Below are 20,646 nucleotides of genomic sequence, written 5' to 3'. Positions count from 1 at the left end.
TCTCTTCACGTCCAACTTTCAGTGTTATGCGGATGATGCTTGGCTCTCCTTCAAGCTACCCTCGGCCTCTTCTTCCTCCTCGCTCATTCATGACGTCCTGGTGTTCAGCTAACGACCTCTGCCTTAAAGCCAGTAAGACAGAGATTGTTCTCTTTGGGACCCCTGCTCCTGTTTTCCTGTTCGAACTCTGGCTGGCCTCCCTTGGCCCTGTGCCCACACCCTCCAGTGAGGCAAAAAATCTAGGGTAGTCTTTGAGTCCTCTGTCATTCTCACATATCTCAGACGTATCCAAAAAAAATTCACTACCAGCTGCATGTCCTTTAAGGTATCCAACCTTTTCTGACTTTCCACCAGAGACTCGCTGTCTCCAGAGCTCTGGTTCTTTCTAGACTCGGCTACTGTAACAGTCTTTTTCTCAATCTCCCTACTTCTACACTCCAACTTATACAACTCATCCAGAAAAGAACCGCAAGAATTATCCTTGGCCTCAAGCCAAGGGACCACATCTCACCGGCACTGAAATCCCTCCACTGACTCCCTGTGGCTGCAAGGATCAAGTACAAGACCCTCCACATTGTTCACAAGGCTTTCTGGGGCTGGGGCCTGCACTATTTACAACATACTATTCCCAAATACACTCCCTCTAGAGTACTCCGCTCGTCGTCCTCCAACTCTGAGAGTGAGCTGTTTTTCCAAACGGAGACTTTGGGGTAGATCTTTATCCTCTGCAGGGGCCACCCCCTGGAACAAGTCTCCCTGCCTCTGTCTCGAGACAGAGCTCCCTTCCTCTTATCCTCTGCCTTCTCTCTACCTCTCCGCTCCCTACCTGCTACGTCCTCCTTCTCAGCTAGATGACTAGTTTCCTGGATCACCTCAGAACCTTACAGGTCCCAGGCACCCACACTAGTCCCTGGACTTGCCTCGGAGCCCCGCACTACTTGCTGTACTACGCACTTCCCCAAAGAGATAACCCTCAGCACTTAACCTGGCCCTCCTGGACTAGGTGAACTTATCCCATCCCTCGCACTTCCTGTCTGCACACTTAGACAAACTGAATGCACCCAACCCAGTAAGTTTGTGGTCTGTCTGCCCCTCTGCCTCCCCTTGTCCCCTCCTAGCATTGCGCCCCTGAGACATTTTTTTAGTAGCACATTATAAAATGCCCAACCAACCTAACCATTCCCCTTCCCCTCCACTGATCACTCCCTTTTATGTCAATGTCTACTTGTGTTCGTTCTAGCAAGAAATATTCTCTAGTATGGCTGAGTTGTTGCGTGCCTCCACCTCTTCCCCCTCCCCCCTACCCTCACTGCTTGTCACACAGTTGCATTATTGTCAGTTTGTTTTGCATGTACCCTCCTCTCCTCCCCATCCATACTGTCTCCCACGATCTGTTAACGCACTTGAATTAGTCAAAACTATTGTATTAGAGTACAGATAAAGAGAAATGGCATATGAGGAGGGACGCACATTTGACTACCCATGGCTATGCTAATCCCTATGACATTTACCACCCATTTCTCCCTCTGCCTGCCCAAAACACCACCTTGTGAGTCTCACCATTAAACTTTGCACTCGAAGTGCCGCCAGTGTTTTTTCAGAGCAGTCGTCTGAGAGTTAATGGCTTAATAAGAGCTCTTAACCCGCTACTGATGTAATAAAAATCCCTTAACTTGGACTGGCTTCAGCCACGCAATTTTTTTTATATATATATATAAGAACTAGGGCTACCATTTATTTTATTTGTTTGCTTGTTAGGTGCTTATACAGCAAATTAATTCTGTTTCAAAGCGCCCTCAGGACAACAGGGAGGGAACATGGGATTGCGGTACAGTAAAAATATACAAAAAACAGTGGAAGAAGGGATGGCTGCACCAGTTATGTCTTGCTCGTAGTCGGAACGTGCAAGTACAGTAAGGAAGAGGGCAGTGGGGTAGGTGCCAGGGTGTCCATGCTCGAGGGTGAGCCACAGGAGAAGTGCAAGATATGGTAAGTTCTATGCGGCCAGGAGCCCCGTTGCGTGGAAAAGTGCGAGTCTTCAGTGCAAAGGATGTGCCAAGGCAAGTGCTGAAGGTAGACTGAAGCTGGGGCGATTGTGTCCGAGTGGTCGGGGGCCCCCGAAGATGCATAAGGGTCCAAGACATCAATCACAGCAACTGTGAGATTAGCAGGCGAGGTAAGGAAGGGAAAGTCTTGGGGTGCTTTTGGAACTTAAGATGGTCCTGCTGAAGACGTATAGGCAGGGGGAGGCTGTTCATAGGAGGGGATCCAGCAGAGGAAAGCAAACAACCGCCTGCTCTCGTTTTAGCGTTTTACACACAGGGAGTTGGTGCCAAGGAGAGAGTATCTTGTAAGAGAGTTGCAGATAGTGTGGTCCCTGGCCCCAGACAGTCTTGTGGATGATGCAGAGGGATTTGAATTTGATCTGCGCAGCAACCAAGAGCCAGTGGAGACTTTTTAGGGCAGGACAGATGCAGTCCCTGGGCTTAAGGCCAATGATTAAGTCTTGCTGCTCTATTCTGGATTAGCTGAAGGGGTTGCAAGTTGAAGAAGGTAGATTGGGTAGGAGGGTGTTGCAATAGTCCAGCCTAGAGAACCAGGGCTTGAGAAACATTGAGTTTCTAGTGAAAAGTGAGAAAAGAGATCATTGTTTTGACAAGGATGAGTTGAAATTTGTACTTCTTGTTCAATGTCCTGAGTGAGGGGAGAGAGGAGTCAAAGATGGACTCCAAGGTTCCTGTCTTCAGAAGGAGGAACATGGGGAGAGCCCAAGGTGGGAGGCCAGAGAAGGAGTGGGCCGGAGTTCCAATTGGAAGGTCCTCAGTTTTGCTGGCATTTAGGCAGAGGTCATTGGACGTGCACCAAGCCTATATGGCAGGCAGTCGGGGATGAGGGAAGGTGAGAGTGAGTCAGCAGGAAGTCTGAACAAAGTGTCGTCTGCACAACACTGGAAGTTGCGGGAGGAGGAGATTAGGAGGGCCAGCTGAGCAAGGTAGATGTTAAAGAGAAAGGGGGACAGGATAGATCCCTGGAGGACACCATAGGTGGAGAATGAAGTAGGAAATGGTGCCCAAGATGACGGTCAGTTAGAAAAGAGGTCAGCTATTCTAGTGCCTGTTACAAGATGCCAATGGGCACTGAAGCCTGGGTAAAAACAAGCATTGGCAATGCAGATGGTTATGGCTTGGGTATCAATAGTAGACATATTCCAGGCACTGGTTAGGTACTTGCACCATTTTGCATCTGCTACCATCAATGGCCAGTTAATAGCACAATGTCAGTGCTTGCCAGATGTTTTTCCCATGCTTGCGCAAAAGCCCAATGAATGGCATTGCCTATACTAGCTTGTTATCAGTTTGTCTGTGCCTCCTTATTCATACAGCTCCTGGAAGGACATTTTTGTGAAGTGCACTCTGTAAAGGCCCCTGACATAAGAACTCCGAACACACGATCCGCCTTTAGTTCCGAATAGCTGTAAGGTCCGAAATACAAAATTTCCCCTTTACCCCAGGCGTGTGGGACAGGCGTCGTATTGTTAAGCAACTTCTGCGCCTTAAGCGGTAAAACCATAAAAGCAGCGCCATTGCTTTCATCCCATCCCCACCCATGCACAGAGCAGCCAAGCACACCTCTTCCTCCTGCGATTTGATCTGCCAATTTGAGTGCCTTTCACAGACCAGCATTGACAAAGCCATAGTTTTGGCAATTTATTTATAGTATTGTAAAGAATATTAATGTTTTTTTTTATGAGTGTTCAATGTATTTAAATCTGCTTCTCTGTGCGCCCACTGGATGAAGAGTGAGTCAGTGAATGTCGAGACAGGACCAGGGGGGCACTGAGTGACGAGCAGTGCCTGCCGGCGTACCGTCCTGGGTGAACTCTTTACCTTAACATCAACCAAAACAATGCCAGGTTGCAGGTAGTGTGGCCGGAGCAGTGCCGCAGCATGCAGCCAGGGGGCTGGGAGCGGAGGCTGCTTCAACAGAAGGCGACTTGTGTACGAACTCTGCAGCACTGGTGTTACTGCACTTTAGACGGATGTGTGGTTTCCCTACAGCAGTCCCCGGGGTGGACAGGAAAGATTGAACCGTCTGCAGTGACAAGGGCAGCAGGGTGTGAGGCTTTGGGGGTGTTGCAAGAAGCTGGGACTTGCAGGCGTGCCAAAGTAGGGAACGAGTATATTAGATGGAAAGGGGTAGCAGTCTTCACGGGCTGTCTGACTTCAAGGCTACAAATGGTGGCATGTGCCGGGGTGCGATGCTACAGAATGCCATGTTTCGAAGCTGAGCTGGACGTCGGTCACCAAGAGCGAGGGGCAGTTGTGAAAATAAATATTTTTATCACATTGGGGGGACCAGTCCTAAAAGAAAAAAGTGGTGGGCAGCACCAAGCGTGTTTTTACAAGTTGCAAACATGTGCCGGCGGCGGCTTAACATTGCAAGCCACCGCCGGTCACTCGCACTCATTACATGTAAACCTTTAACTTACCTCCCCTTAGTGCAAAAATAACCAGCTGCCACTGATCAATCTTGAGATGTGTCAGTGCACTTTTTAAAATCTTGGATCCATAACTGGCTATGACAATGTTTTATAGTGCTATGAGCAATAACAAAAACATAGAAAGCAGTATATTTTGGTGCCCAGCCCAGTTATCCTAGAACTATGTAAAATAAGCAACCTTCTGATGTGCTAAACTTGAACCCATTCTCCGAAGCTGAGGTTGCCCCCGAGTCGGACAGACTTCCACTACGAAACCAAGGTGCAGAGCTGCAGGCTGTTTGACAACCAGGGGACCAGTTGTCCTCGTAGAGGTCTTAAGGGAAAGAACACTGCACTGCATTAGTTTTACAAGTTGCAATGGCCCGCGCATGTCTCGGATTACATTGACTCCTTTTATTGTTGCATTGATCGTCTGTGGCAGCTCCCACCTGGTGATGTAGATGTCATTATCATTGCTGTCTTGCTGAACAGTTGATGCTCATCTGAAATCTCATCATAGGCCTCTGTTGATTTTGATGAGAAATAGTTCTCTCTCCAACCAGCGGCGATAGAGCAACCTCTTCCTCCTCTAGTGATAATTCATTTTTGGAAATCCATCGATATTGAGGTCACTTTGAGCAATCGCTAATGCTGGGACATGTATTATTACAATGGAGAATACCCCTCCCCGATATTTGGGCAACTGCATGTAAGTTCTGGATCCACGGGCCCAATATCGGTTCATCAGTACAGCAGTTCCTACATTCGTCCCTAGGGCCCCGATTCTGCCGACATCCTTTGTTTTGCCCAACCAGATCCACGGCTCCATTCTTTAGGCATGTTGTTGCACTCTTCGGTGGTATTCTAGATGCTGGTCCTGCTTTGTCGACTCATGTTAGTAGCTTAGAGTACTTACCCCATGATTCTGGGCATCTGTCATTCACTATTTGCAGGCTGGTTTCTTCAATAAGTGTGCAGGGCAAGATAATGGTCCTTCTTCCCATCCGGTACTGGTGGCAACAAGAAGTCCATACACGAATAACTGAGGCCGCATTATCAAGCTATGTATTTATATCTTCATGATCTTTCTCAACATCCATTTTAAATCCAAATAGGTGCCTACTGATATTGTAAGAAATGCTGTTCATGCTTTTATTGTGGATGATAAAAACATGTTCCATTGTCACCCACCGTCTGTATTCTTCATAATGTGTCTAAATGCCATAATAAGGAAGAAAACTCAAATCGTAATACAGAATATCACAATTATTATTCCATGAGAACTCGTATCAATTTTTCTTGATGGCAATGAGCCTCTTAAATTCTGAAACCTCATCTTGTTTCATTTTTTCATGTGTAAATCTGTAATTCTCTATGGATCACACCTTTATGTCAAAAACATCAAGATAATTGCTATAATTCTGAAAATAATGTGATTGATTTTAAGATTGCCGAGAACTGTAGATGTTCACATGTCTTTTTATTGGAGCTGGATAAGACTGTAATATATAGGTAACAACAGCATCCAAGAACGTGTGTAATGTTATAATTGGTAACATAAGGGATGAAGTGTACTTCTTTTCTTCTGGCTCTGGTACATTAAAGCATTGTTTCTTTGGCCCAGCTAAAAAAATTCAAGGATAACTGCAAGTCTTATTTATTCCATATCTAATTTGAAAGATGTTTGTCCTTTTTATAGTGTTTCAGTGCTCCTCATCTTCCTGCTCTTTGCTCTTGGACATCGAACGAGTCTGCATGCGCGTAACCTCTTCTCTTGCTTCACCATCATTAGCTGCAGGAGGGGTCTGGGGTTTCTCATATATGGTTTGATGTCGTGCAAGTGCAGCCGCAAGGCTAATTTCTTCCACCTCATGGGGTCTTTCAAACAAGGCATACTCAAAAGTGCGTACAAACATTCGTACCAGCACCTGGTCCCCTGGATACAGGCTGGGTGACTTCAGTAAATCCTCTGAATCAATAGGTTGGTTGTCTTTGTGCCTTCTGTTTGACCCCTTGCTCCTGTTCTTGACCTGTTGAGACTTGCAGTCATGGTTGTTAGATAATCATGCATCTCGTCACCTAATTTCTTCGCTACTCTTTGGGCATTAGTTTTTAACATAGTTGGAGAAGCAAGGTTCTCGTGCAGCGTCCAGTCACCAACTCATGACGAGTTAGAAGGTGATGTAGCCATCTCTTCTTTAAAGTCGTCTTGATTATTTGCAATTCTTTCTTTAAGCAATCCATCTAATCTCTCGGACACCATTCGCCTGTGGGTGATAAGCAGAGGAAAACATATATGCTTCGTGCCTAATGGAAGAACTATTTGTTCAAACAATTCATTTACAAAATGTGGTCCATTGTCAGACCATTAGACCTCGCGCACACCCCATCTTGGGAACACTCCATGCACAAGGAGCCTGGTGGCGCATGTGGCATCGGGGTGCGAGCATGGAGCAGCCTCAATCCATCTAGAGAAAGGACCTACCACGACAGATGTATATTTGTAGCCGTTGCACGTTTGCAGCATATCCACATGATCTATTTGTAGGTGCTGAAATGGGCCATTGGGTCTAGGAATTGCTCCTCCCACTGTTTGCAAAGTGTGCCCTGCAGTACATTTTAGCCACACAATGCAGTTTACAACTGTGCTACATGCTATAATTTGACTCTCTCGAGTCGTATGCACGGGGTAGTGAAGCTGCTCCAGTGCTACCCATGTTAATGCTAGAGGCATAACTGGCTGTCCAGTGCTATCCTGCCTCCAAATTGCCTAAGTGGGGGATAAAGTACACCCTGTTTTCTCCGTAAATCATGCTCTTTTTGTGGGGCTCGTCCTTGTATTTCAATTAACTGGACAATGGGCAGCATGTTAAAGCCCTCCTTTACCAACATGCATCGTCCTGCCATCTGTTTAACACTTTCTAGTTCAAAATTAGAAATGGTTGTGAAATAGGCTGCCTTTTTGGCTTCTAAATCTGTGGCTTTGTTTCCATGAGAAATTATGTTGGTCCTTTTGGAATGCGCTGCGCAATGTATGACTGCGAGAGTCAATGGTAGTCCTAATGCTTCAAAAGCTTATCCAGTAGGGCTACATGTTGCACTGGAGTGCCGGCTGCATGGAGGAAGCCCCTCTTCCATTGTGACAAACCTGCGTTTACTGTTGACGTCACATAGGCAGATTCCGAGTATATTGTCACTTCCTCAAATTACTGAAGTGTGCAATAAGCGCCACTGATTCTGCAGCCCATGCTGAGCAATGCGAAGGCAATCTCGCGCTTGGCACCACCTCAAATGCACCCTTATGGTTTAGCTTCACTACTGCTGATCCAGTATGCCTACTTCCAGTTTGGCGAATTTTTGAAGAACCGTCCATAAAGAGAAACCCTTCTCCGTCCAATCCACCCGCAACCCCCCCCCCCCCCGCGCTCTCCCCCTAACCTTCAGTATAGATCTGGAGGATGGATCGGGTGCAATATGCTCGCCTTGGAACCAAGACGACACAGGGCAACACAGATTCGATTCCCCGGGTCTGTGCTTAGAAACCTCTGGGTATTATGCGCGTTATAAATATATCATATACTTTGTGCAGTCATGTACATAGTCCTCCTCCCCTCAGTAGGGGAGGAGGACTATGTACAAGGCTATGAATGTTGCTGGATTCACTGTTTTACATCGAACAATTTTAATCGCAGGGTTCAAAATAATGACCCTGTATCCTGATGCCGTTTGTGTGGTTAATGTACTTTTGGGAAATCGTAAATGCGCGCTCCACAAATAATGTTACTGTACACCCCATTGTTATAATTGAAACCTTTTCAATTCTGAATGCAGGAGCAGCTAAAGATTGCTCACAAGGGTAATGTCCCTTTATAACTCGATTAAAATTGCACTATAGTAAGCTAATGGTTCATGTCCTAATGTCGATTTTCTTTGTGAGGACTGCTGTCATAACTTCTCCATTTGAATGAGAAAATAGATACACTTCTTCATGATAATCTGGAATTCCAAATGCAGGGGCTGTGCTGATTGCCTTTTTTAATTCTTCAAATCCTTCAGTCATTTTCTTTCCATGTTATCTCACTCTTGCCCACCTATGCGTCTGTCATTTTTAAAAGTTGCTGAATATGTACTGTAATCGAAAACCCAGGCCCTACAGTAGTTGTAAACATTGTTGCTTTTCCCTCGCTGTTGTAGGTTCTGTAGTTTACATAATTGCTTCTGCCCTCTCCGGTGTCACTTTCCTCCCTTCGTGAGAGATAACTGTCCTAATATACACAACCTCTTCTTGACAGTATCGTAGCTTTTATTTGTCCACCTTATATCCCTTTTCTGACCGTATCGTCATAAGCCTAACTGAATCTTCTCTGCATCTTTCTTCTGTCTCAATACACATCAACATGTCATCCATATATTGGGTTTTGCACTTTCGAGCTGATCATTACCTAGGTCCATCTGGACGACTCTGCTTAAGATTGAAGAGGACTCCCAGTACCCCTGGGGCAAACGAGTACGTTTCAGGCAGAGTGCAGGGGAATTGAGAAAAATGCATTTAAAAAAAATATATATATATCGGACTCTGAAATATTTGCCCGTAGACAGGATGTTGCACAATATTGTCGCAGGATTTGGAACTAAAGAAAACTCTGCTTCAACTATATTGTTTTGGGGGCCAAGGTCCCCCCGCCACCCTCGTTGATTATTTAATTTTTTTCCCCACAGGGTGCACAGCCATTCGACATGGAGAGTCGAATGGCACCAATGTTACTTGCTTCGTTAAAGCAGAAATGGTCTCAAATATACCTTCATCAGCTTCTCTGGACATGGGGTATTGTTTTGCTGAGTCGCAAAAGGGCTCCGGGATTAAGCTTGATTTTAACTGCTGCTCCTCCTTTTAATAGACCCACATCATATGGACTTGTGGTCCATAAGATACTTGCCACTTTCTTTAAATCTTCTTTGAAAAATGACGGTTTCTTTTTACCAGCATCATTCTCAGCAGTATTTCTCTATTCTCTACTTTAATCCAGTGTGTGACATGTGAAATACAAATTCCTCATCGCTAGTCACTAATAAATCATCCCTAAACAGCTCCTCATCTGTCAACCTATATCCTTCTCTGAGGGCTATCACTGTTCTCCATCCACTTCCTCATCTGTCTCATAAAGAACCACCCTTTCCTCTCCGACTAATGCTGCTTCCAACTCTAAGGGGATGATCTGCCCTTCTTGATCATCCATGTAGATTTCCGGTCTAAACAAAAAATGAATCCGGTATTCTCATTCTCAAAGGTTACCTATCCATCTATCACCACAATAATAAAATAGTCACTCCATAAAAAAATACTTCTGGATCTAAAGGAACTCCTCGTAATGCCTTCTGGCCTGTGGAGGCTAATATAAACTCTCACATTCATATAATGTATCCCTGGAGTAGAACACCATATTGTCATGTTCATTTCGTCATGCCCTAATATGTTCACTGGCATCTGCCTAGAATATGATGGCATTGACCTATTGTGTTCTCTTCTCCTATAGAGATTGGTAATTCATCTATAAACAGAACTAAACTTGTAGCCCCAGAGAAACCCTGCACATTCATGGCAATGCCTAATATTGGGCATTATCCCCTCATGGGCACAGGAACGAGTTGCTCCATTGTCTACGAGAAATGAAAATGTCATGCTGTCTATCGTTGACCCTTGGTTCCTATTGGTGGTCCGTGTCACTAATGGTACTGAACACATCAGGTCGCTATGAGGGCTGTCCTATTTTGGATATAAATTCATCCCTGTACGTATGAAAGAATTTCCTCCTACCACGGTGTCACTCCATAATTTGGGTGCGGTTGATTGCTGGGCTCCTGTATACATAATCCACTGCGGTACCATGGTCTGTGATTTCTGGGTTTTTACTTGTTTGCATTGGCACTTGCTGAGGTTGCCCTTGTGGCAACTGCATTTGTAATGGTGCTTGCTGTGATTGCGGTACATATGTCTGATCTTGGGCATAATACTCCTGTTCTGTATTATATTGCAGAACATAGCCCATTCCCCCCTCCTTGGAGCATGCCAATTCTGCTACATGCCTCCCCTGCTTCTTCATGTTTTGTCTGGCATGTGTACTATTCTTCTGCAATTCCAACATAGTTGCGGCTCTCCGCCATTAAGTCCTCCTCCTTCCCTGAGGGTTCTGAAATCCACCTCGTCCTCCTAGGCCCAAAATGTTACCCACCCTGATCCTTGGGATACACTGCGTTGTTTTGCTGCACTTGTTGCATTTCCTGTGTCACGCCACCTTCATTACTCTACAACACCGCTCCCTCTATGGCTTGTTTAGACAATGTTTTCTGAACTGATTTTGCTTCCTCTGTTTTCCTACTCTCAGCTTTTGTATTCTTCTCTTGTAACAATCCGCAATGATGCACAATATCTAATTGTTTTTCTGGTGATGATTCACTTCCATTCCCACCTGTTTCTTCATTTGCAGTTGCACTGGCTCGGGCAGTCAGACACAAAATAATGCCACTGTTTTTATCCCACGGTTTTTATCTCAAGACACCATCGCTCTTGAATGTCTTGAATCCCTTGGGAGTCAAGGGCGCGGGTTTGGCACTCGAGGCTGGTGTTGCTGCTCTGGATTTGCACCCCTCCCCCTAATTACCTGTCTTTCAAACTGCACTCTAACTGGAGGGAGTCAAGGGTGTGGGTGGTGCCCACTTGGGTGCTGGAACCCACTTGGGTGTTGGCGCTGCTGGGGGTGAGCAGCCATTTGGTGGATTTGCAGCCTTTAAAACCTGGATTTGTTATAGCGCTTGACAAAACGGAAGGTATTTATTTTCACTAGCTCTGAGGTTGTGGCTGAAATATATTGGCGCACCAATTATCTCACCAGTTATTCCCCTTCTCAGGAGACGATTGGGGTACCTTGCTCTCCCAACCAAGTAGCAAGCAGCAGCCTGTCTTCTGTGGCTGCATCCTTGCAGAACTGGCCTAATGCACCCTGGTCGGATACGCATAGAGCGAGTAAAACCGGCAGAGTAGGGGGGGGGCACCCTCGGACTAAGAGTGCCCCTTGAGCTGTCGGGCGATCACCCTCCCCATCCCCCGCCACCCAACTGCCTAGCCTACTGTATTCATTGTAGTTTTCTCATAAGGTATAGCACCTAGAGGGAGTGAAGGGGTTAAATCATTTTTAAAATCCTATCTAGAATCTGGTTACTGATAATAAAAGATGTCCAGGGACACTATTTGCAATAGACGTTGACTAGTGGTGATTGACTCTTGGCGAGTAAGAAATGGTGTCCTATGTGTAAAATTGAGGTGGAAAGTGACTTTTATGGTTTGCTAGTTGCAGGGGTAAACATTTCAACAAGCAAGACCTAGAAATGGGTGGAAAGAAAATATCCACAATAACCAAACTTTCTACCGGTGTGTAGTGATGTAATTCTTTAAAGCACCGAGTACGTTCAGGTACTGGCTAAAAATTCAGTATAAAACTCAGCGGATCCAAGCAGGCCCCACAAAAGAAAATTTAAGGAGTTCCTTTTTGCCCTGCTTTAGTCCTTTTATGAATTATCCAAAGTCCGAAAGGCAAGCTGCCATTATTGGTTAAAACCAATACGTAAGTAATTTATTTTCTATCCAACAGGTGCGGCCAGAGAAGCCACCAGAACTACAGAGGAGACCCACTTGAAGAGCTCCAGGTTTAGGGATGAGGGCCTGCCATAGAAGGATGGATTCCAAGCCAGATTCATGCCAATGGTATTTTATGGCGGTTGCAGTAGTGGGGTGTATCTGCAAAACAGTTATTTCCGTAGGCCCCTTATGATAAATGGAATATCGGGTCAGAGTGACTGGTACTTATGGTCCAACTCGCTGAGATTTTGGCTTGGGAATGTCTAGAGAAAAAGGTTGCAGTGGCCTGGGTATTCAGTGGAAGTCCTGCGTGCCACAAAAGAAAAAAGAAAACCGGAAATCCAGCAAAAATAAAACCATCTTTAGAGCACCCACAAAGGGGATCCAGAGTGTCCCAAAAATGGAATTCTGTCCTAGCAGCATTTCATCCCCATTTTAGGATCTGTGGTTCATCCCTGGATTGTAAGTACATCTCCAAATGTCTCTTGAAAATGCAAGACTGGATGATCGTCAACAGCCACTGCTTGATTGCCTCAAACGGACATCGATGTATGGCTTGTTTTTCTGTCTTCTCAACTCTTTTGGGGGAGAAACTGAGATTGCATTTGTTCATACATCTTTGCAGAAATGGACAGGAAAACTGGGATTGTTGCTTTTTTAAAGTTTTAGCCCCGAAAGCTCACAAACCTAGATTTTTATACAATGACTTTTATATGAAAGTCAGTAACTTGTGCGGAGTTGGTCACTTACTTGTTCATTGAGCGTCTTAAGAAAACAGCATTTGGCTTGTGGGGGATGAAGGGGTTTACACCACCATGCGACATGTGCAATTCTGCTCTGCCTGCCTATGTGATGCAATGATCCACCTCTAGCTGATCTTTCAGTTACATGTAAAACCTGATCTGGTGTCCGACACCCACGTGGTTACTGTTTATGGTTCACATACAGGAAAACCCACCTGCATTGGGGACCTCCTGCTTCACATTGCTGTGCCCTGACAGACTTAACGTCACTGCCTTATGGGCTCCTTTGTTCATACCAACCAATGAAATCCTTCACCATGACTCTTCCCCCAACTATAGTTGCAGTTCTACTCTGCCAGGGGCTCATGTATGTCCGGAGGTGTTTTCGAAATGTTCTGCTACAACAGTCCTCTCATCCTTCTTTTGTGTTCTTTAAACCTTTTTTGTGTGCCGTCCTTTAATTTTCCAGTTTGTTTTATAGCGGCCTCTATTCCCTACTCTGTGATATTCATTTCACAGTTCAGTATTGATATTTGCTATTATTGCTAACATCTATGCTATCTACTAGATTAAGAGCAGTTACTTCCTGTGCGCATGTGAGGTGTTTTCGAGGTTTTATGTGAAATTTCCACTTTTTGAAGGTTGCACTTAAAGACCAATTTTTGTGTGGCCCTCAAAAAGCCAAAATAACATGAAATTGGGGGGGTTTCACCGCTCATTTCCCCCATTTCGTACTTGCTCCCCCCCCCTACTGTTACCTCTCGACCCAAGTGTACTCCCTCAATCCCCCATCACATTCTTACACACATGCGCAAACATGCAATGAGTTACATTTTCCCCTGCCCGCCCCCTTGTTCTCTTGCACACACCCATGTACTGTTTTGGAGGCTTTTGCGGTAGAAGCACCAACGGACTAAAAGTGAGGGCACCTGTGCTGATTACAAACAGTATTATCAACATTTGTGATTTGTACAATTTTAAGGATTTTGCTGTTGTGATGCAGTATATCCATTGTGGTACAGGGATTAACTGTGCTAACTGGAAAGCGTTTATCTAATGGTCGTATGTCGCCTGCATTACATAGTTATTTGTCCAACATCTTTTATTATTCGGGAAGCAGTTCAATACATTATTGAAATGATAGGATATTATAATGGACCAATTAAAATCCACTTGAAACATGAAGTTAATTTCACTTGTTTATTCTGCTTGCCAAAATAGTCTGTCGTAGACCAAAATGCTCAAAGCTTTCATTTGTCTCCAGCTTTACCCTCTGGAGAATGCACCTGTTTACACAAAACATTGGTGTTCCGTTTAACATCAAGGCCACCAATTCCCAGCAAACTCCCCTTAGACAGTAAGTACATTACATGGCTTCACTTTTTACATGCGTTTTGAGCTTTGGGGGGGTCTTTAGTCAGCACCCAGTCCTTGATGATTGAAATCCACACATCTCGCTTCATCTCTACAATGCGCACCACGTAGAAACTGGTTTCTTGAGGGTCCTTGAGCTCTGACATCTTGGTGCCCCACCCAGTCCCAATTGTGCTTTCACCAGTTTTCTTGTGTTCTTCTGGGTGTTGGAGCTGGCGTCCCTCAGATAGGCCCGGGGACATTTAAGGGGAATATCACTGCCATGCCAGCACACTGCCAGTTTTTTTTTTTTAAACCATGTATATTTTTGGTTTGAAGGCATATAGGTAATTACAACATAACATTTGTCAACATTAATCACTTAGGTTCTGCATTTTACTTATGTTCATGTCTTACAGTTCGTTAGAGTTCACATTACCTTCAAGGAATTTCGATTTTCAATTCCCTCCTTCCCTCCCCTACTCGCCCCTTCCCTTTATCCCCCCACCTCCCATGAATCCCTCTTCCCCACCCAACTTTAAGCACCATTTTACACTAGAGTCCAGATTATTTAGAATTTGCCCACCCCCCCCCCCCCCCAACCCCCTTGACACTAGCATCTCCATGTCTTTGTGTTTGGGGAAGTTCAGATTACATGTGTGTTCTGGAGCAAGTGGGGTTTGAAGAAAGACTTCTCTGTCCCGTACATGTTCATGGAATGGATTCCAGGTGTTTAAGAAACATAGGTATTTACCAGTACTGATGGCGCATATCTTCTCCATAGCCATTACTCCCCAGATCTTTTTTTTTAAAAAATCACTTTAAACATTTTGAACAAAAAAAATATAATCTCACCATATCGCAGCATTACATCCACATAGTAAAATTCCTAATAACATCAGAAATAAGATAGAATAATACATGACAATATGGACATCTAGAATACATGTGGAATAACCACTTTCCATTTCATAAAAGATCTGTGACATACAACAAAAAAGACAAAACAGAAACACGCACAACTAACAGTCCCCCATCACTACATCCCCCACACAAGGGAAAGGTCACCAAATACTGGAACTCAAATGATCAACCATACAGGTCATTAAAAGGATCCCAGAGCCGAGAATAATGGCCCTCCCTTCCTTGTCCAAATAGCATGACCTTATCATAGTTTGACAAGACTTTCATGTCCAATAGCCATCCCTCCACACCAGGTTTCTTCCTAGACTTACAGACCCACAAAATCTGTTTCATCGCCAAAACCAAAGCGCTATTAATCCAATCTGCACTATCCCTAACCCTGTCACCTCTCCCCCTATTGGATAACAATATGGTCGAAAAGAAAGTGCGAGGCAATTTCTCCTCATTACAAGATCTAACCTATCCAATACATCGGACCAAAAATCAGAAACTCTCGAGCACATCCATAACATATGCATGAAAGAACCCCCCCGCTACATCCACATCCCCAACATGAATCAGTCTGAAAGTCCCAACCTAGCCATCTTGGACGGTGTCCAGTATAATCTGTAGTGAATCCTCTGCCTAATGTATCGCAGCTGTAAATCTGTGGTGCTTGTATGTTACATGTAAATCCATCTTAGCTTGTACCCCTACATGAAGTAATGAGGCCTATTCCTGAACAGGGACATCCACAACAAGGTCATTCATCCAGGCCTGGCAAAGCTTGTCTCAAGCCCTCAGATCAATTTCATCCATCGGCATCAGTCTCATGTACGTTGGAACCACATACGAGGTGGAACAAAGAAGTTCACACAACGAAGGTCTCTCATCCATGACCCCTTCCAACATTCCTGTCCTTTCAATCAAGAGTACATTCAAGGCATCATAACGACCCCGCTCTCTAGCTCCTATCCCAAAAGACGTTCTCAATTGGTCAAAGGGGATCATGCGACCGTCTAACCACACATCACGAATCCGAAGTATGCCTCTACTTACCCAACTCTTCCAGCATAATGGTTTATTCGCTAACTGCAAACGCGTATTATGCCACAAAGATGCATCATAATGCAACCAAGCATTCCCTCCACCGATTTCCATAAACCGCATCAACGCCTCCCTGGTAGCGCATATTGTAGGCAGCTTCTTCACTGAAGGTGGAATTTTCAACATAGCATATACATCCTTAAGGGCATAAGGCAAAAATTGTATACTCTCAATAATGAACCAATTGGGAACATATTCATTGGTATCGGAGAAGTATCCCGTCGATTTCTTCGAGAGAAAACCTGAGCAATAATTCATCAGGATCGGATATCCAAATCCCCCATCCTTTACAGGACGAGTTAAAATAAATTTAGGCACTTTAGGCCTTTTAAACCCCAACCCCCCACCCCCCCCCACACACACACCCCTCCAAAGAAAACCCTGGAATGCTTTATCCACAGGAGCAATTACTTTTTTCGTGAATTTTAGGGGAATGGACTGGATGATGTAGAGGATCTTTGGCAAAAGTACCATTTTAATGGCCTTCATTTTGGCCCATATCCCCATCTTCAACTGGCCTCACTTTAAAATGTCCCTTTTAATGATCTCCAATACTTGTGACACATTAAAAGCGATCATTCTTTTCAAATCACGGACCAAGTAAACACCCAAATACTTCATTGCCCCAAGCTCCCAGCGGCAATTCCAGGAACCTAAAGCCGCACGTGGGATACTAACATCCAGAGGGAAGGCTACTGTTTTGCCCCAATTGATCTTGTGGCCTGATAGATGACCCACCTCTTCAAACATCTGCTTAAGTTTCACACAACCCTCCGCCGGATTAGATAAGATGATAGTCATGTCATCAGCGTAGCACAGAACTTTCATCTCAGTATCTCCAAATTTAAGGCCATGAAGGCCCTGTTTTTGTTTCAAGTACAAAATGAAGGGTTCCAAAGCCAGATTAAACGGGGATGGGGACAACCCTGTCTAGTCCCCCTAGACAATAAGAATGATGAGGACATAACCCCATTTACCCATACCTTTGCACTAATATCGAAAGTCAACGCTCTTATAGTCGCATTGAATGAGTCTCCAAATCCCATCCTCTTGAGTGTGACAAAAGACCAATTGACCCTGTCAAAGGCCTTTTCCACATCCATAAAAAGCAACAAGGTATCCTGAGTTTTTGCATTTGGTAAACTCATAATGTCAATCAATGTCCTAATATAATCGTACCCATATCGACCTTTCATAAAACCAACCTGCGAACTACTAATCAGTTTGTCAATGCATGCATCCAGCCTATTAGTCAATATTCTAGTAAACATTTTGAGATCCACATTTAGAAGAGAAACCGGCCTATAATTCTCGCATTTCCTACCATCCTTCCTTGGTTTCGTAAGAACGACTACACAAGCCTCCTTCATGGTGGGACAAATTACCCCATTCCTCATAAAGCCATGATATTAGTTGCACAGAAACGGTATCGGCACACCACTCAGCGTTTGATAAAACTCCACCGGAAGACCGTCTATCCCCGGCGACTTGCCTTTATTGAGTTGACCTATTGCCACCAACAATTCCTCCTCTGTAATAGGACTATCCATCATCACAGACTGATCCTCATTCAAAGTTGGCATGACAATCTTATCAAAAAAGGTGTCCACATCAACCTGAGTTGGGAATTGATCCCGATATAAAGTATCATAAAATGTCCTAAACCTCTCTCATATCTCTCCCTTTTTGATAACATGTTCACCATTATCATCCACCAATGTCTGGACAAAGGAGGTTTCCGTTAGACCCCGCAACCTATTTACCAGCAGTTTCCCATTTTTGTCACCTTGCTCCCAGGACTTTTGCTTCATAAAAAAACATGCCCTTTTCATATTGGACATCCATTTTTTGCTTAAGTAGTTCTCTGAGCATTCCCACCACTATCCTATCCTCAACACTTACATATTGCATACGTTTTCTGTGCTTCCTCCAATTCCCTTTCCAACTTCTGAAGCTCATACAAACCCTTCTTCCTAACCCGGGATGTAATATTCATCAATTCCCTCCGCACAGTCGGCTTATAACTTTCCCAGACCATGACATCCGAAGCAGAACCAACATTAATCTCAAAGTAATCCTTTGTTAAACCCTCCAGAGAGTCAGCCACCACCTGTTCTTGTAATGCATACGTTTTAAGACACCATTTAGAAAACCCCGACCTCTCCTGCCCAAAACCCAACTGTAACGTCATCAGAGAGTGGTCCGAAATACTACTTTCCTTAATAGTCACTTCTTTCAACATTCCAGCCAATCGATCCGAAATAAGAAAATAATCAATCCTCGAGTGAGTCATGCACCAGCGAGTAACAGGAGAATTCCCTCTCCCCCGGATGAACAAATCTCCAAGCATCAATTTAGTCCAGGCTATCCATAAACCCTTTAAATGTCCTACTTGCGCTCTCAGCCGTATATATCTAAAATGTGTCGAACGGTCCAATTTTCCATCAATCACACAATTGAAATCACCCCCTAAAATCATATATTCCCTGCCCATCTCTCTCAAAAGTAAGGACAGTCCTTCAAAGAAGGGACCACCACCTGTAAACGGTCCATAAATGGAGCCCACTGTAACTAGCTTTTCCTCATATTTGACATCAACAAGAAGGAATCTCCCTTCCTCATCCATCACTACCTTTTCTATCTGGAGAAGTAGACCTTTGTGCAGTGGTACACCCACCCCCTTGATTTGGATTCATGACAATTGAGAAACGTCTTAGTATCCCATTTATTTTTGAGTAGGTGTATTGAATCATTCAACAAATGAGTTTCCTGGATAAGGGCAATATCTATCTCTTCTCTCTTCAACCTGTTCAATACCTCTTTCCTTTTCCTCGGAATGTTAAGGCCTTTAACATTCCAGGAGCATATCCTCAGGTTACTCAACGACATGCGATATCCAACCTGAAACCAACCATTGTGATCCTGAACATACACAATCCAACGTATGAAGGGGGGGGGAGCGAAGAGACTGAGTTGTGTAGACCCTACAAGACAACAGACAACAAACACACCAAACCATGAACCAACATATATCAAACTTAACAGCACACCCTGCAAAACTGTAAGGTGACAATGAATATAATTCTTTACAAAAACTCCAAAATCTTGAACTGCAATTGCCCCAGAACCCGCACCCAATTATTACATAACAATAATAAATAAAAATAACCTTTCCCACACTACCCTTAACAATATGTACAAGAACACCAAATTGGTATGAAAACCACGAGCTGCCCTCCTTTTACTCCCACCCGGAGCCCAATACTATTTCAGTTGCGGCATTGGTGAATCCAAAATGCGCGCAAACATATATATCCCTTCCATTCCAAATGCAGCCACTTACTATTATATATATTCAACAGTAATCTGCCATTGAAAACTAACCTAAATACCATATTCAAAATCCAAAAATACTTATGCCATGAAACAACAAATACCATATCCATGCAGTGCCGATAGTGCTGACGACGCCCCGTCCCCACCTCCCCAGTCAATCTGTAACCCAACAAAGGCATGTACACAAGGCAAGCACTCAATAGCACAAAGACCTCAGCACATCTGCAGTGCAGTACAGTCATCCATACCCACCAGCACAAACCAGTATGAGGTAGTCGGGAACACTGTTGCGCATCCTAGCACTCTGTATTCATATCTACTAAACATTAGACATCCAAAACAAAATCCTAAATGCAGTTCCACCTAAACCTATAAATAAGCATTTATTGTCAAACCAATATACCATGAGGGCTGCAGAGAACTAAAAGCAACATGGAGTAGCGAACAGACGCCAACAACCCTCACCCCAACCACACTCCCCCATACCCCAAGAGTCCTCCCACAGTAAGGGTATGATTAACCACCAAACGATAAGACTCCAAAAGCTTGGAAGGCAGTCACAAATTCATCAAAACACCCCTGAATAATTCCCTCCCAGTAATAGGAACCCAACTCACCCATTACCCTTGACCTAATCATGTAACCGGAGTCTGTTGTCGTTTCCCACCATGCCAACACAGATTGATCACATTTCATATGCAGACAGCGATAAGAACCATAGGCCCTGATCACAACAAATATCAGAAATATAAGGGCACAGCATGCAGTTCGTGGCAGCAACGTTTGTGCATATTGTTTCCAGAACGAGCCACAAGATCAAACCTATTTCAGTTAGGCAGGTACTGGAAAGGTTCAATACACATGAGATACTAAATGCTTTTACTAATATACTTCCAGTTGGCACAAATCCCCAAAAGTACCTTGCAAGCCTAGATCTGCCCGTCAACACCCACAAGGTCGCAGCTAACACACCATTTGTGAAAGCACAGATTAGCCAGCAGGCTCAATCATATTGTAGATGTAGGTTAACCTGTGATAATCACATTTTGTAAACAGTAAAACGGTGTAAAATACTCCCCAGATCTTAACCC

At 44.3% G+C, this 20,646-nt stretch overlaps 1 protein-coding gene across 2 annotated transcripts in view; it reads left to right on the top strand.

Annotated features, from left to right (window-relative positions):
• The window catches only part of ZNF639 (zinc finger protein 639), a 101,734-nt gene that overhangs the window by 10,812 nt on the left and 70,276 nt on the right, over window positions 1-20,646 (top strand). The window contains exon 2 of one of the 2 annotated variants that reach the window (XM_069618689.1): window positions 12,127-12,575. The exons of the other annotated variant lie outside the window; for it this stretch is intronic. Coding sequence (XP_069474790.1) covers window positions 12,341-12,575 — 235 coding nt within the window. The 5' untranslated portion in view covers window positions 12,127-12,340. The remainder of the gene's footprint in view (window positions 1-12,126; window positions 12,576-20,646) is intronic. 2 annotated transcript variants of the gene reach the window in all.

Source organism: Ambystoma mexicanum, chromosome 10 (assembly GCF_040938575.1).
Source record: "Ambystoma mexicanum isolate Mex_15411 chromosome 10, UKY_AmexF1_1, whole genome shotgun sequence".
Taxonomy (NCBI): Eukaryota; Metazoa; Chordata; class Amphibia; order Caudata; family Ambystomatidae; genus Ambystoma; species Ambystoma mexicanum.
The sequence above is the reverse complement of the archived record's forward strand: the minus strand, read 5'-3'. Positions and strand labels throughout refer to the sequence as shown.